This window comes from Triticum dicoccoides, chromosome 3A (genome assembly GCF_002162155.2).
Source record: "Triticum dicoccoides isolate Atlit2015 ecotype Zavitan chromosome 3A, WEW_v2.0, whole genome shotgun sequence".
Classification (NCBI taxonomy): Eukaryota; Viridiplantae; Streptophyta; class Magnoliopsida; order Poales; family Poaceae; genus Triticum; species Triticum dicoccoides.
In genome coordinates, this window is record NC_041384.1 from 486,706,988 (window position 1) to 486,723,361 (window position 16,374).

The 16,374-nt window shown below is 46.0% G+C and overlaps 2 protein-coding genes across 3 annotated transcripts; both read right to left on the minus strand.

Moving 5' to 3' along the window:
• Positions 1–5,226: 5,226 nt before the first annotated feature.
• Positions 5,227–6,271, minus strand: LOC119271665 (dehydrin Rab25-like). Its single transcript, XM_037553404.1, has 2 exons — positions 5,771–6,271; positions 5,227–5,640 (listed from the first exon to the last, which is right to left on the minus strand). The coding sequence occupies exons 1-2, from the start codon at positions 6,230–6,232 to the stop codon at positions 5,443–5,445; spliced, it is 660 nt and encodes a 219-aa protein (XP_037409301.1). The 5' UTR covers positions 6,233–6,271; the 3' UTR covers positions 5,227–5,442.
• A 236-nt stretch (positions 6,272–6,507) lies between these two features.
• LOC119271666 (chaperone protein dnaJ 10-like) lies at positions 6,508–10,600 on the minus strand. 2 transcript variants are annotated; one of them, XM_037553407.1, is made up of 9 exons: positions 10,277–10,600; positions 10,148–10,207; positions 9,759–9,838; positions 9,297–9,459; positions 9,081–9,210; positions 8,660–8,818; positions 8,400–8,572; positions 8,241–8,321; positions 6,508–6,851 (listed from the first exon to the last, which is right to left on the minus strand). In XM_037553407.1, exons 1-9 carry the CDS (start codon positions 10,361–10,363, stop codon positions 6,774–6,776), a joined length of 1,011 nt encoding a protein of 336 aa, XP_037409304.1. In that variant the 5' UTR covers positions 10,364–10,600; the 3' UTR covers positions 6,508–6,773. The 2 variants fall into 2 exon arrangements, with proteins under 2 accessions (XP_037409304.1, XP_037409303.1); XM_037553406.1 differs by having other exon boundaries at positions 9,759–9,841.
• Positions 10,601–16,374: the final 5,774 nt, after the last annotated feature.

The window sequence follows — 16,374 nt, forward strand, 5'->3', positions numbered from 1 at the left end:
CTAAGAGATCAAGAGATCAATTGTTGTGTCTATGGGGTGCCCCTGGCCACGTATATAAAGGAGTGGAGGAGGGGGGGCAGCCAAGAGGAGGAGGCGCACCCAAGGGGGGGCAATCCTACTCCAAGTAGGTTTCACCCCCCCCCTTTCCTATTCCAACTAGGAGAAGGGGGAAGGAGCAGGTGGAGAGAAGGAACGAGAAGGGGGGCCGCGCCCCCTTCCCTTTCCCGATTCGGATTGGGGCAAGGGGGGCTGCGCGCCACCTCTTGCTGCCTCTGCTCTTCCACTACTTTGGGCCCATGAGGCCCAATAACCCCCGGGGGTTTCCGGTAACCCCCCGGTACTCTGGTATATATCCGATAACCCCCGGAACCATTCCGGTGTCCGAATATAGTCGTCCAATATATCAATCTTCATGTCTCGACCATTTTGAGACTCCTCGTCATGTCCGTGATCTCATCCGGGACTCCAAAAAACCTTCGGTACATCAAAACTCATAAACTCATAATATAACCGGCATCGAAACGTTAAGCGTGTGGACCCTACGGGTTCGAGAACTATGTAGACATGACCGAGTCATGTCTCCGGTCAATAACCAATAGCGGAACCTGGATGCTCATATTGGCTCCCACATATTCTACCAAGATCTTTATCGGTCAGACCGCATAACAACATATGTTGTTCCCTTTGTCATCGGTATGTTACTTGCCCGAGATTCGATCGTCGGTATCTCAATACCTAGTTCAATCTCGTTACTGGCAAGTCTCTTTACTCGTTCCGTAATACATCATTCCGCAACTAACTCATTTAGTTGCAATGCTTGCAAGGCTTAAGTGATGTGCATTACCGAGAGGGCCCAGAGATACCTCTCCGACAATCAGAGTGACAAATCCTAATCTCGAAATACGCCAACCCAACAAGTACCTTTGGAGACACCTGTAGAGCACCTTTATAATCACCTAGTTACATTGTGGCGTTTGGTAGCACACAAAGTGTTCCGCCGGTAAACGGGAGTTGCATAATCTCATAGTCATAGGAACATATATAAGTTATGAAGAAAGCAATAGCAACAAACTAAACAATCAAGTGCTAAGCTAACGGAATGGGTCAAGTCAATCATATCATTCTCCTAATGATGTGATCCCATTAATCAAATGACAACTCATGTCTATGGTTAGGAAACATAACCATCTTCGATCAACGAGCTAGTCAAGTAGAGGCATACTAGTGACACTCTGTTTGTCTATGTATTCACACATGTATTATGTTTCCGGTTAATACAATTCTAGCATGAATAATAAACATTTATCATGATATAAGGAAATAAATAATAACTTTATTATTGCCTCTAGGGCATATTTTCTTCACGTGGAAGTTACAAGTTGAGAAGCTTATTACTCTTGGGTGCTTGGTACCCTTGAGCTTGTTCCTCTTGGGTGCTTGGGCGCCCTAGACGGTTGAGGTCACCTTGGAGCCATATTCCATTGTGGTGAAGCTTCGTGGTGTCATTGGGGAGTTAACCCCAACCTTTGTGGTGTTTGGAGCTCAATCATTATGGTGTAAAGCTCCGGGCAAGCGTCGGGGTCTCCAATTAGGTTGTGGAGATCGCCCCGAGCAATTTGACGGGTTCCGGTGACTGCCCCAAGGGTTGCCAAAGTGTATGGGTTCGGTAACCGCCCCAAGGGTTGCCATTTGTACGGGTTCGGTGACCGCCCTCAAGGGTCCCTTAGTGGAATCACGACATCTTGCATTGTGTGAGGGCGTAAGGAGATTACGGTGGCCCTAGTGGCTTCTTGGGGAGCATTGTGCCTCCACACCGCTCCAAACAAAGATTAGCATCCGCAAGGGTGTGAACTTCGGGATACATCGTCGTCTCCGCGTGCCTCGGTTATCTCTTACCCGAGCCCCTTTACTTATGCACTTTACTTTGTGATAGCCATATTATTTCTTGTCATATATCTCGCTATCACATAGTTGCTTATCTTGCTTAGCTTAAGTTGTTGGTGCACATAGGTGAGCCTAGTTGTTTTAGGTTTTGTGTTTGACAAATTAATCGCTAGGTTTATTCCGCATTTGTTCAAGCCTAAACCGTAATTATTTTAAAATGCCTATTCACCCCCCCCCCTCTAGGCGACATCCACGATCTTTCAAGCGGCATGGTTGACATCCTTGCAGTGCGTCACACGATGGAGCCCATGACTCGAGCAACACAGGAAGGTGATGGAAGCATGTTCTGCAGCCTGCATCTACTCGCATATATTTGAAGTCGTAGAAGCACTCCTCTTGCTCGGCCGTATGCGGCGATGGATAGAGCCCAGGAGGCGCCTTGCCTCGCGCGCATGCCGGGTACCCGGAGGCGCTCGAGCACGAACGTGGCGGCGCCACCCGCCTTGTCGCCGGCGGATTGCGTCCTCTTCACCGTCCGATCTGGTAGTGCTGGTGGGCGTTACTCGCGGGGCCTGGGGATGCGGCATGACCCATCACATCAAGCGATTTGGTAGGAGAGCTGTACGGCGATGGAGCCCATTGCGACGGTGTAGGATCGAAAGTATGTCTAGAGGGGGGTGATTAGACTACTTGACCAAATAAAAATCTAGCCTTTTCGTAATTTTAAGTCTTGGCAGATTTTAGCAACTTAGCACAAATCAACTAATCAACCTATACGTGCAATTCTAAGAGTATAGCAGCGGAATGTAAAACAATCGCATATGAAGGTAAAGGGAGGAGTTTGGAGGGAGCAAACGCAATGTAGACACGAAGATTTTTGGCGTGATTCCGATAGGTGATGCTATCGTACATCCACGTTGATGGAGACTTGAACCCATGAAGGGTAACGGTTGCGCGAGTCCACGGAGGGCTCCATCCACGAAGGGTCCACGAAGAAGCAACCTTGTCTATCCCACCATGGCCATTACCCACGAAGGACTTGCCTCACTAGGGTAGATCTTCACGAAGTAGGCGATCTCCTTGCCCGTAAAAACTCCTTGGTTCAACTCCACAATCTTGACGGAGGCTCCCAAGTGACACCTAGCCAATCTAGGAGACACCACTCTCCAAAAGGTAATAGATGGTGTGTTGATGATGAACTCCTTGCTCTTGTACTTCAAATGATAGTCTCCCCAACACTCAACTCTGTCTCTCTCATAGAATTGGATTTGGTAGAAAGATGATTTGAGTGGAAAGCAACTTAGGGAAGGCTAGAGATCAAGATTTATGTGGTTGGAATGGAATATTTTGACCTCAACACAAGTGTAGGTGGTTCTCTCTAAGAAAATGTATGTTGGAAGTGTAGGCATGTCCTGATGGCTTTCTCAATGAATGAAGAGTAAGTGTAGGGGTATATATAGCCTCCACATAAAATCTAACCGTTACACACAAATCACCAAACTCGGTGGGATCGAATTATGAAACTCGGTCAGACTGATTTAGTTCAAAATGTGAACGTTAGGATTTTCTGTGGGACCGACATGTCAACTCGGTGGGACCGATTCAATTAGGGTTAGGGCATAACGTAATATCAGTGAGACCGATTACACAAACTCGATGGGACTGATTTTGGTAATAAGCAAAATAGAGAGTTGGTCAGGCAAACTCGATGGGACCGATTCGCTCATCTCGGTTAGACCGAAACATTATGAAGGGGAAACAGAGAGTTTGCATTGCAATCTCGGTGGGACCGATCGCTCATCTCGGTTGAACCGAAACGTTGCGGAGGGAAACAGAGAGGTTGCAATTCCATCTCGGTGAGATCAAGATCCCTATCGGTGAGACCGAAGTGACTAGAGTTTGTGGCAGTGGCTATGTCAAGAGAACTCGGTGGCGCCAGATAGAAAATTTCGGTGGGACCGAGTTTAACTTTTTGTTTAGGACATATATGGATATGAGAAAGTATTTGAGGATTTTTGGAGCATATCACTAAACATTTTGAGCAAATAACTCATTAAGCAACACCTCACCCTTTTTTAATAATATTGGCTTTTTCTATGAACTCAATGTGATTTTGGATCATTAAAAGTAAAATATAGTCTTGTGCTTCGAGTTTAAGCCAATCTTTTGTCCTTTTGAGGGATCTATTTTTTAATCCATGCAGTAACAATCATTGAGTTTTCCTGAAATATTTATCTTGAAATAGCATTAGCTCAATGAGCTATATGTTAATAAAAATTACCAAAATCATCCAGGAATAGTTGCACTTTCAAACGGCGCTTGGAAAATAGTAGCATAGCGCGGCGGTGGACGAGGGGTTGGGAACCCTAGGCGGGTTGGGTCGAAAAGAGGAGGATGTGGCAGATGTGGGTGTCTGTCTGCGTTCGAGCGAATCGGGTGATCGAACGAGGAAGATGCATGTCAAGGGAGTCGAGGGAAGCCTCGCTAGTTAATTTTCGTAGATTTTTTCATTCGCTTTTCTTAGGTGCGACGGGAGATTAACCCTGGACTGTGTGCAAGGATTGCTACGAGGTTTCTATTGATTTGATGCGGCGATTGCTACGAGGTTTTTATTTATTTGATGCGGCTCACGATGAAGTAGGAGTGAGGACGAGAAAAACCAAGTATAGATTAACCCTCGACTGCGTGCGAGGATTGCTACGAGGTTTTTATTGGTTTGATGCGGCTCACGATGAAGTGGGAGTGAGGACGAGAAAAACCAAGTATAGATGAGACAAAATTTAACCGATAAAAACTATCAACCGAGACATGAGAAGTAGAGATAAAGTGTTGTAGAACGTTTTCGACAGTGTAGACGCTCTTATGGGTGAGCGGATGAGAGAGTATATAGAGGCACTACGTTTCAAGAAAAGAAAAGGTAGGCACTACACGTACGGTAGCACAGACATTAAGGCCCTATTTGGGACTATTCCGTTTCACCAAAATCAGTTTCGCTTTACTAAATTCACTCTGAAGCAGTTTCATCCAAAAATTGTAGCACTATCTAATAGAATGTTTGACTTCCATCTAGCTCTAACTTCAAGAATGAAAATTTGATGAAAATGATCTATTTGATTGGTTAAGGAAAAGAAATGAAAGGATATTCATTTATTGGTGGCAGTAATGGGTAATTTCCACCCAACTCCAGCTTTTAGAGTTTTTGGAGCACCTTTGAAAAGCTTTATAAAAAATTGAAAATTGTACCTAGATTTTAGTTTTTTGAAGCGGCATATCATGAAGCTACCCATTTGAGATGTGTTTTCTGAAGCGGAGCTGAATTTTACGAAGCAGAGCAGTCCCAAAGAGGCTCTAAGCATACACCAACACGAACAACACCAAATCTAGCTCATACAACTATCAACACCGATCACACACACGAAGAAGGCAGAAGGAAATACCCTTAATCATTATACAGAAGGCTATAGCGAGCTCATTACAGACCAGCGAGTGACAATTTAGGTCGTACATGGTCCAAGAAGCGAATCCGTGTCAACTGAGGCGCGCAGATGTTGATGTTGCTCAGTGGTGTCCAGGGAGCTTCTCCTTGATCTTCTCCATGATGCCCTTCTTCTCGTGCGTCCCCGTCCCAGCCGGTGGCACCGTGTGCCCGGCCTTGTGCTCCTCCTGCTTGTGGCTGCCCGGGAGTTTCTCCTTTATCTTCGCCTTCATGCTCTTCTTCTTCCTCTGCCTCCCGCCTTGCCCGTCATCCTCGGACGACTGCACCACCACACCACACATAAACCATTACGCCATTAGCCAGTTATAGTGAGTCAAGTAGTACGCGTCCTCCTACGACCGAATCAAGCCCCACATGCTGAACAAATTAAACGAGTGAAAAATGGAGTACCGAGCTGGAGCTAGAGCTGGAGGAGCGCCGCAAAGTCTCGCCCAGCGTCGTGTGCCCCTCTTTGGTGGGCTGGATCTGGTCCCCGGTGCCGATGCCACTGCCGACCATGCCCTCATAAGCGTATGCCGTGGTCTCGCCAGGGGCGAGGCTGCCGCTTAGCGCGCCCTCGTGCGTGTGCGCCGTGCCGGACGGGAAAACGGCACCGCCTACCACGCTCTCCTGCGGGTGCACGGCGCCGCTCAGGCCGTAGCCCGGCGTGACACCCGCTCCATAGTCGGCCGACGTCACCGCGCCCGCGCCGTCAGAGCTGTAGGGCGGAGCGGCGCCCCCCGAGGTGTACGCCGGAACCTGGCCCGGTTCCCTTGGGATGGGGTTGCCGTACTGGTCGACCAGCGGCACTGGGTTGCCGTACTCGTCGACGCGCGGGTACGGGTGCCCGTACTCTCCACCGTAGTCCGCCATTACTTCTCTCGACGGTGCTTCCTTCTGACGGGGTTTCACAGTTTGGGGCGGTGGCTTGCAAGTCAGTGTGGCACCATGATATACGACACAACGCACGTATATGTACGAGGAGCAGGGCGGCAGGGCGATAAGCACAGGGGCACCACGTGTGCATGCATGCCGGCACGAGTTCAATGTCTACCTGAGGAGAACGACACGTTTTCTCCGGGCGTGCCACGTTTTGGGCCGACCTGGGAGGAAGCACCGGCTGAACAGTGAAAGAACACATCCCAAAATATCCGAAGTTGATTGTACGCATTATGTTGGAGTATACAGTACATGCCATCGGTTCGAGTTCAGATCGCAGCCATATCTATACTTGCTGATATTTTTCTGATCAGATCAATAGACAGTGCCTGAAATATTATTAGTACTACCACAACAAGATGTCCTGAATCGACCTGATGCCTCGCGTTTATACAGATCACAAGAAAGAACCATGGACTCTCGACGGTGCTCTGGGGAAAAGCCTCGGCCGCCGGTGGCACAGGATCCGTCCCGGTCAGTTCGACGGCGTCTCCTCCGCCGTGCGACGTTCAACACGCAGGCTGTTCTCGCGATGGTAGGGTGATTTCGCGCCCTGATTTTACATGGGAAATGATCATGTAATTTCAAATTATTCAGTATGATTTTGCAACATTAGTACTACTACTAAAAGGTAAGCAAGCACACTGAGCTAGGTGTAAAAAACCAAAACTGAGGACTAAAAGGATTAGATAGATGTTACTCCCTCCGTCCCATAATGTAAGACGTTTTTTGACACTAGTATAATGCCAAAGAACCGTCTTATACTATGGGACGAAGGGAGTAATTAAGAGTAGTGCCAATAAATCAAGAACGGCGTGCTCCTCTACTAATGTCGTCCAAGTCTGTATTTGTTTTGATACCTAAATAAACTTGAAAAACCAATAAGGTTGACCCTTAATAAATGTTCCGACTCAAACCATTGCAAGGCGCTTCGAACAAACAATTCAGAAGAACACTGAAAGGCCAAAAACATACTCCCTCGTATTAAAAGTTGAGACACCTATTTTGAGACGGAGAGAGTCGTACAATACACAGCTCAATTCCAAACTTCCAGCGTGTGCACATAAATCTGTCATGAACTCGTGTTTGCTTGAGGTACATGGAGTGATGCAAGTAGAAGGCAAAAATATTTTTTAAGCGACAAAAACAGTTTTGAACTAGTTTCCAACAGTGAAAAAAATTGTGAAATAATTTATTTGAAAGGCAAGCTTCTCCGCAGCCATACATTGATCCTTACACATGTGATGCATTTTATTTTATTTTGAAATGGAGGCAACAACTTTGCCTCATCCATCCATTAAATAAGGAGGAAACAGACAAGAGTTCACAACGGAAAATATATCACCCTAGGAAAGTATCATGTGGAAACCACTCTTCTTAAAAAACGAAATACAAACCACGTATAGATGTCCTAAATATTCTATAAACATAAACATATTTAGGGGATAGGATTTCATACTCTATAAAAATGCAAAGCTTCAATATCAGATTGAGTAGCATTTGAAAAATACAAAAGGACCAGTTCAACACGAATAGTGTGATTTCTTTTTTCGCGCGTATCTTTGCATTGATAGAAGAGCAGAAATTACCGGATGCAGTCCTGAGGCGGCGTACACAGTTAGGTGTCCCCGAGGATGCTAGGCGAGCAATGAGAGGGTTTGCTTATTTCATATTTATCATCAAATGAATTGGGTTTGACCTTGAAATTTTACAGGTTTACAGAATATCAACTTCCTTGCACTTATTCAGGAGGATTTACGTATACCTTCCAAGCAGATTTTACGCAGGGGGTGGTTTCCACAGTTCCACTTCATGGATTACTCAGAAAAAATAACTCCCAAAGCAGTACAGAAACGAAAAGAGTTTTTTTTTTACTTGGATTAGCTTGTAATTTCTGTCCGAACACACTACCTGGAGAAGTAACAAGGTTAAAGTAACTTACTTGGAATATTGTCCCCAGCTTTTTCAGTCCTTTTGCTCGCAACGTGAGAACATCTTTGGAGACAGCATTCTCTCTCAAAAACTAGACAAAGAAGTAAATATAAGCATGCATGCATGCTACTGTAAACATCAGGAACGAACAGAGATGGACAGTGCTTACTGCTCGACAGACACGCCATAACGTTGACTCAATGTCAACCACATTAATTTTCCACAAAGAATTAAGCATGGCATCCTTTTTCTCCTCAATACTCTTCAGTATCTGCTCTTCCTTGTTGTCACCATCCTCAATCTTTTTCATCCCCTCTTGTAATTGTATCAGAGCAATTGCACCTATAATAGAGCTTGTCATAGGATCAGGCTCATTGTTAACAGAAAGGAAGTAAATTGACCAAGGTAAAATAACATACTGAGATGTACCTGAAGCTGCATTAACCTGTGACTTTACATGGTGGCCCTTGTCCCTTACCCACTCAGCAATGAATGGCACGCCCATATACATTTTGCTTTTTCCAAGTTCTCTTGCTGCTTGTCGAACATATATGTAGCCAATGGTGTGAAGCATAGCCTCACCAAAAGCTGAAATATTATTTTACACGAATGAACCCCCTGAGAAGCTCTAATAGGATTCGTGTCATGTTCATAACGAATGATAGTGAGCCTTCTGTATGTCATGCTACATACTTAAGCAATTAAGTGTCCTAGAAGCACTTCTTTTACACCTCAGAAACATAAAGTAATCAGAAAAAATTATAGCAGGAGAAGGTAGGTATCGAAATGAGCATATGTGGAGCCACACAACTTGAATGAATTTCCTAAGCTTCTAAGAAAATGTGGATACCGGCTTGAGACAAGCGTTCAGCTTCTGCACTTGCCCAGTCGCCAAATTCCTTTTGCTGTCCATCGACGTATGGTTGAATTCGATTCTTAAGGCTCAGAATAAGTTTTTGCTCTCTTTCCGTTTGCAACAACTGCAGTCCAGATAAGCTACTAAGGTGCTGGTGTCAAACAATAGCAAGTTTTCAGCGAGTAACTAACTATTATGAGAGCAGCAAACCTTTATTTTCTCTTGAATCCTTGCCCTTGCCTCTGGACTACCCGAATCTTCCTCACTCTCCACGGAAGCCACGGATGCCAATGCAAGCTGGCCAACATAATCTTGAAAGTAGTCACTCCCAAAAAGCATCCCAAAGACAGTAGTTGGATCAATCATATTATCCCTGAAATATCGTTATCAAAATTCAGTGGCACCTTCAATTAAAAGTCTGTCAGCAGGATAATAAAATGCACATGCAAGTTAAATCGACATTGTGTTGCAATTAATTTTTTCTTAAAAATTTGCTTGCTGTGTGTTGTACTATATCAAAAGAGTAGAGCTTAATATCTCAATACATTTATATAGTATGATATAAATACTACTCCCTCCGTAAACTAATATAAGAGCATTTAGAATACTAAAGTAGTGATCTAAACACTCTTATATTAGTTTACAGAGGGAGTAAATGAGTACAGGACTTACTGGGATAAACCTTCTTTTCCACGCTTATCATAAGACTCCCTTTTCGCAGGATCACTTAGGACTTGATAGGCCTCACCTAACTCCTTCCATATAATTAATCAATATAAATCAGTATCCGTACCGAGGTAGTAACCCTCCAAATTACAAAGACAATGGGACTAGGCTTTTTTTCACAAAAGTGGAATGCGTACAATATTATGAAACCTTAACACCAAAGAAGAGTTCGATCCAATGCTTTATTTATGTCTTGGTAAACCAGAACAGGTCATTTGTTCCGTCGTCTAAAAACCATTTTTGCGTGCACAACTGCAATAGCCTTTCTTAGAACACAGCTTTTTCTTTTTCGGCTCTGCATTCCTGACGCAATAGAACAGGAGCGGAAAATGTACCTGAAACTTTCGCGCGGCATCGGGGTTCCCGGGATTCTTGTCCGGGTGAACCATCTTGGCCTATATAGAAACCCAAACAGTTAAATCAAGAGCCGTCAGCATTCGATCGCTGAAGGATTGGACACGCACCTTGAGGTAATACGCCTTCTTGATCTCGGCGGCGGCGGCGTCAGTGCTGACCCCCAAGGTGTCGTAGTACGCGGTGTCCTTCACCATCGCAGCTCCCTCTGCTCCTCCTCCTGGACCTGGATCGTATTGCAGCTGGACGGACGCCAACCTGATGATAGGATGGGAGGGGCGGATGGCGCGGATACCATTACCGAGATCGATTATCTCATCGGGGAGAGGTAGCTAGGGCAAAGGGCAATCAAGAATCGGAAAGGCCGAGGAGGGACTGGGTGGTTTTCTCACTTGGCCAGGCGTCCCGAGATTATGGGGGTTGGGTTGATTGATATGTGATGTGATTGTGATCGACGCGGGGAAGGTTCCTCACTTCCTGGGTCCGCGTGATCGGTCCACACGTCTGAATTTTTGCAAACCAGAATCAAAGCTGAAGGAGGTTCGTGGACGTTCGGACTGTTAGATGTGTATAGTCTTTTTTGGTTTTTTCCTATTGTATAAAAAGCTTTCTGCACTTTACCATATACTAGTATAAATGCCCGTGCGTTGCACCGGGCAAAAAAAAAACGTGAAATACTTTATATGCCATTGTGCACCATTTTTTATATCCAATTTTAATAAACGCCAATGATAAGGTTAAACGTGGAAACTTTCTTATTTTTAATAAAAGTTAATGATTTCGTTAAAAAGATGAACATTTTTAAGAAATTATGTTTTTATGAAATTCGAACATTTCTCAAAAATATCATTTTTTGAACAGATTTTGTTTTTGTTGTAAATTTCTAAATCAAAATATTTTTTAGTAAAAATGGATCATTTTTTGGAATTTTTAAAAACTACGTTAAAACCCGCTATTCAAATAAAGCTATTGAGAACATATAATGTATAACCCGCCTTGTTAATTCCAAATCAAATAAAATTGAGCGCTGGTTGCACTTATAAGAATATAATACATTTAGTTGATGGATTACATGCGACAAGCTTAGAGAACACAATTTATTCTAAAAACCTTTATCTAAATTTAGCAATTGAAACTTGCGTTATTCATGATCGTACAAATACAAACTGTGACTCTGTTCTTGTTTGGAATTTTCATTTTAGACACAACAATATAGAATACTACTTATATTATATAAGTAGTAGCATCTATGAAATTTTCCAAGATATTTTGTATAGTTTTGAGCACCAAAACATTTAGATTATGCTAATCCTGAGAAGCTTATGAAGTAGTAGATGAGAAAAAGGTATTCCAACCAATTTTGTTTGTTTTTTATTTTCTTTCAACCTCTTCTTTTACCACTGACCAGTGGGTCACCTGGGTCAGTCCAGCAGCGTCACGTCCCAAGGGACATGCGCCCACAACCCCTTGCCCGGCCTCCTCCATTCCACCACCTCACTCTTTACCTCCCTCCCTCCCTAGATCCCCTTTCTTGTCAAGCTTCCTGGGGATGCCGCTGCTCGCCGTTGCAACACCAGCCATAGGGACCAGCGGGATCCGCCAGCCGTCAGTATGGATCGACGTCCACGCCTCCAGCTCCGACCTGCACGCCCGCTGGACGCCGCCTTGAACCATCTCGTTTCTCCGGTGCGTTCTTGCTCCTAGGTAATTCCCTAGCTCCATTGTTGCTCCTGCAGTCCCTCTAATGGTGATTCCGGGCGCCAAGGTGCAAGAATGTCTTGAACCAAGGCCGCCTTTCTCGGATTCTGTCGGCCGCTGTTGCGATGCCGCGGCGGTCCTCCTCCCCAAGCAGCTCCAGGGACCGTGTCGGGCTCTACGTCGTCCGCGTTTCCTTTGGACCACGGACTCGAAGCCGCGGGTCCCTCCTACTTCTTCCTCGAGCACTGACCGCCATTGACGCCGTTTGGAACTCGCTGTCGTCCGTCCTCTCGCCTCCCTGCTCCATACGACCCAGCCATGAATAGCAAGGTGAGGAGTCACCTCTGCCTGCTGCTGCTACTGCTGCTTGCTGCTGGCTTGCTTTGCTGCTTGCTGTTGTTGCCGCTGCTGGCTGCTTGCTTTGCCGCTTGCTGCTGCTGGATGTTTTGCTTGCGGCTGTTGCTTGCTTTTGTTGCTTGCTGCTACTGGTCTTGAGCTACGGGTAAATGAGAGAACGAAAGGAAGTTATACATTTGTGCTGGGAGATGGCCATATTAAGATTCACCTAATGGCCATGTTTCAGTACCGTTTAATTTACTTGTTCGTCATACTAAGGCTAGTCTTTCATGTGCATAAAAGTTCCAGAAAATGCTCAACTTGCTAAACTTGTAAAATCCATAACAAAATCATTCAAGTTTCTATTTGGAGTAGTACTGATATGGAGTTGGATGGTTTAAACTGTACTATAGCAACAGAAAACATTAACATAGTCAATATTATTGCTTGGAAGTAAAAGATCATGTACTTTAACAACACGTCTTTACATCTTGTATAAAAATTCACAACTTGCATTCCAGGACTCCAAGAAAATGTTGTTGCCAATTTCAGTATCTTCATCTTCATCTTACTGCATGACATCATATGCATTTCATGCTTTGTAACCAGCATGTACTTCCTAAATATTCTTAGCTTTGTTTGACATGTACTTGGATTAATTAATATGAACACAAATAAGTGAATTGTGAGGGTCGTGGTTTGATGCTATGGTCGGGTTGGGGTTACCACCAATCGCATCTCTCCCTTTACCCATTGTGGGAGAGTTCGTTTTGATGGGACGCGTTAGTCACGGTCGGCCAACCATTGTCTAACCCCCTATAGAGGCACTCCCCGGTGGACGTTGGATGATGAGCCCAATGTCCAACTGAGATAAATTCTGATAAAATTTTATTTGATTGATATGAAGTATATATCATGATGATCTTGCTATGGATAATGGGAACCTCTGGATTCCATTACTCGACGGGCACAACACATTGCTGGCCACCAACACACATAGGTGTTCGGCACAGCCGGAGTGGTTACTGACCACTCCCCATTGCAGCAAGTGCATGGAGTGCGACTACTTTATTCTGCCATAGTACTACTTTTCACCTGTATTTATTGTCTATTTATCTTCCTCATTATCTTTAGCCTATGTTTGCGGACGTCGTCAGTGTCGGTGACCACGGCAACGGACTACGGCAAGGGTGCTTTGTCGGCCGGCCATGACTCTAGCTCAGCTTGGCCACATCCCGACGCTGCTTTCTCGTGAGTGAGCTCCGCTGGCTGGCCATACCTCTAGCCCGCGGCCATGCCTCAAGCTCAGGTTCTTCTTGGAGCTGAAGATCTCATGTATTGCTCTCACATGTATTTAGTTATTCCTCTTCCTCATCATCTTGAACCTACTTATGTTAAGAGCGCATGTGCTGGCCGTAGTAGGCCACGGCCGACCGGCCATGCCTCACGCTCAGGCTCAGCTTGGAGCCGAAGACCTCATGTGCTGTCGTAGCTTATACTGGGCTCATTTTTGCCAGCCATGCCCGCACTCAGCTTGGCCACCATCCTCATATACTTCTCTGTTATATTGAGTAGGTTGGATGTAAAAAAGCAAGGTGGGACTATTTATTATCTGAATCAATCTTTATATTACAAATAACACATGCTTGCTCGGTTGGCTCTGCTGTTTTTGCTGGGTGTTTGGTTTAGAGTTCGAGTCTTGTCACCAGCAAGTATTTTTTGCCTCAGACGGGGATAGGTGGGCTGGATTAATTGGGCCAATTTGTGCGCGTGCGTAGGCCCACCTGGGGCGCCAGAAAGGCACAGGCCCAGCCAGGGGCGATCGCGAGCAGGGGACGGATGTACGAGAACGGATCGAGCGGAAAGCAAGGGTCGACGACGTACGACCAGAAGCACTGCGTGCTTTATTAGTAGGGAAAGATGTATATGTATAATGGTCTTTGGCCCTCAGTGAATACTAGTTGCTGTTTATCTAACATGGTATCAGATGGTAGGTTAGCCTCTTGTTTCCGCATGATGAAACTCCATGCGTGCACTCGGTTATGCTCGTCGCCGGTCGCTATCGCCCGGATCTGACGCTCTCAGCCGAGCTCCTTGCGTCCTCGCGTTGCTGGTTCGCTACCGTTCTCGCTGGCCACCTCGTCCACCACCAGCTGTCGGCGCCGGCCCAGCTTGTCTAGTCCGGCCGGCTTCCTCCCACGGCCGCCGTTGCCATCTGCTCCGCCCCGGCCACCTCCTGCCCCTCCTCCGCCAGGCCGGTGGCCGCCCCAGCTTGTCTAGCCCGGCCGACTTCCTCCACCAGGCCGCCTTCGGCCCCTCCTCCACCGGTCGTCCCCAGCCCCTCCTCTGCTCCGGCTGCCCCTGGCCCCTCCTCCTCGATCTCCAGCAGCCGCGGCCCTGTTCGCTCATTTGCTGCTGGTTTCCCGATCCAGATCGAATCCTCTCTGAAGGTTGACCAAAAAAGGAGAAAGCAAAAGGGATGCAGCAAAGAGACTTTCTTATGTCTTCTTCGGGCTATGTCGTTGTCCCTCGGTGCGCGGTGATTTTCGATGACACCAACTATGCTGAGTTTGCGGGTTTCATGCGTATCCATATGCGTGGTCTTCTGCAGTGGGGCGTTCTCTCTGTTGAGGTACCTTGTCCGCCCTACCCTGTTGCTCCTGTGGCTCCTACCTCGCCGGTACTGCCGCTGCTTGCGGCTGATGCTTCTCAGGCTGATCGGGATGCAGCCAAGGCTCTTGATGATGATGCAGTTGATGCTTATGATCAGCAGGTATCTGCCTATTCTGATGCTCTTTTCGTCTACCTAGATGATATGTTTGCTTACACTCGGTGGCGTATGAAGGAAATATGCCCTAGAGGCAATAATAAAGTTATTATTTTATTTCCTTATATCATGATAAATGTTTATTATTCATGCTAGAATTGTATTAACTGGAAACATAATACTTGTGTGAATACATAGACAAACTAAACGTCACTAGTATGCCTCTACTTGACTAGCTCGTTAATCAAAGATGGTTATGTTTCCTAACCATAGACAAAGAGTTGTTATTTGATTAACGGGATCACATCATTAGGAGAATGATGTGATTGACTTGACCCATTCCGTTAGCTTAGCACTCGATCATTTAGTATGTTGCTATTGCTTTCTTCATGACTTATACATGTTCCTATGACTATGAGATTATGCAACTCCCGTTTACCGGAGGAACACTTTGTGTGCTACCAAACGTCACAACGTAACTGGGTGATTATAAAGGAGCTCTACAGGTGTCTCCAAAGGTACATGTTGGGTTAGCGTATTTTGATATTAGGATTTGTCACTCCGATTGTCGGAGAGGTATCTCTGGGCCCTCTCGGTAATGCACATCACATAAGCCTTGCAAGCATTGCAACTAATGAGTTAGTTGCGAGATGATGTATTACGGAACGAGTAAAGAGACTTGCCGGTAACGAGATTGAACCAGGTATTAAGATACCGATGATCGAATCTCGGGCAAGTAACATACCGATGACAAAGGGAACAACGTATGTTGTTAAGCGGTCTAACCGATAAAGATCTTCGTAGAATATGTGGGAGCCAATATGAGCATCCAGGTTCCGCTATTGGTTGTTGACCAGAGACGTGTCTCGGTCATGTCTACATTGTTCTCGAACCCGTAGGGTCCGCACGCTTAAGGTTTCAATGACAGTTATATTATGAGTTTATGAGTTTTGATTTACCGAAGGAGTTCGGAGTCCCGGATGGGATCAGGGACATGACGAGGAGTCTCGAAATGGTCGAGACATAAAGATTGATATATTGGAAGCCTATATTTGGATATCAGAAGTGTTCCGGGTGAAATCGGGATTTTACCGGAGTACCGGGAGGTTACCGGAACCCCCCGGGAGGTATATGGGCCTTAGTGGGCCTTAGTGGAAGAGAGGAGAGGTGGCCAGGGCTGGGCCGCGCGCCCCTCCCCCTAGTCCGAATAGGACAAGGAGAGGGGGGGCGCCCCCCCTTTCTTCTCTCTCTCCTCTTTCCCCCCTCCCGAATCTTATTCCAACTAGGAAAGGGGGGAATCCTACTCCTGGAGGGAGTAGGACTCCTCCTGGCGCGCCCTCTCCTGGCCAGCCGCACCCTCCCTTTGATCCTTTATATATGGAGGCAGGGGGCACCCCTAGAGACACA

What these genes read in the sequence shown, in the direction of transcription:
- LOC119271665 (XM_037553404.1), bottom strand. Translation starts at nt 6,232, where the DNA reads ATGGCGGACTACGGTGGAGAGTACGGGCACCCGTACCCGCGCGTCGAC. An exon ending in CCAGCTCTAGCTCCAGCTCG is followed by an intron (nt 5,641 to 5,770) that starts GTACTCCATTTT and finishes GTGGTGGTGCAG; the next exon opens with TCGTCCGAGGATGACGGGCA.
- LOC119271666 (XM_037553406.1), bottom strand. Translation starts at nt 10,363, where the DNA reads ATGGTGAAGGACACCGCGTACTACGACACCTTGGGGGTCAGCACTGAC. An exon ending in GGAAAAGAAGGTTTATCCCA is followed by an intron (nt 9,460 to 9,758) that starts GTAAGTCCTGTA and finishes ACGATATTTCAG; the next exon opens with GGATAATATGATTGATCCAA. An exon ending in TATGGCGTGTCTGTCGAGCA is followed by an intron (nt 8,322 to 8,399) that starts GTAAGCACTGTC and finishes TTCTTTGTCTAG; the next exon opens with TTTTTGAGAGAGAATGCTGT.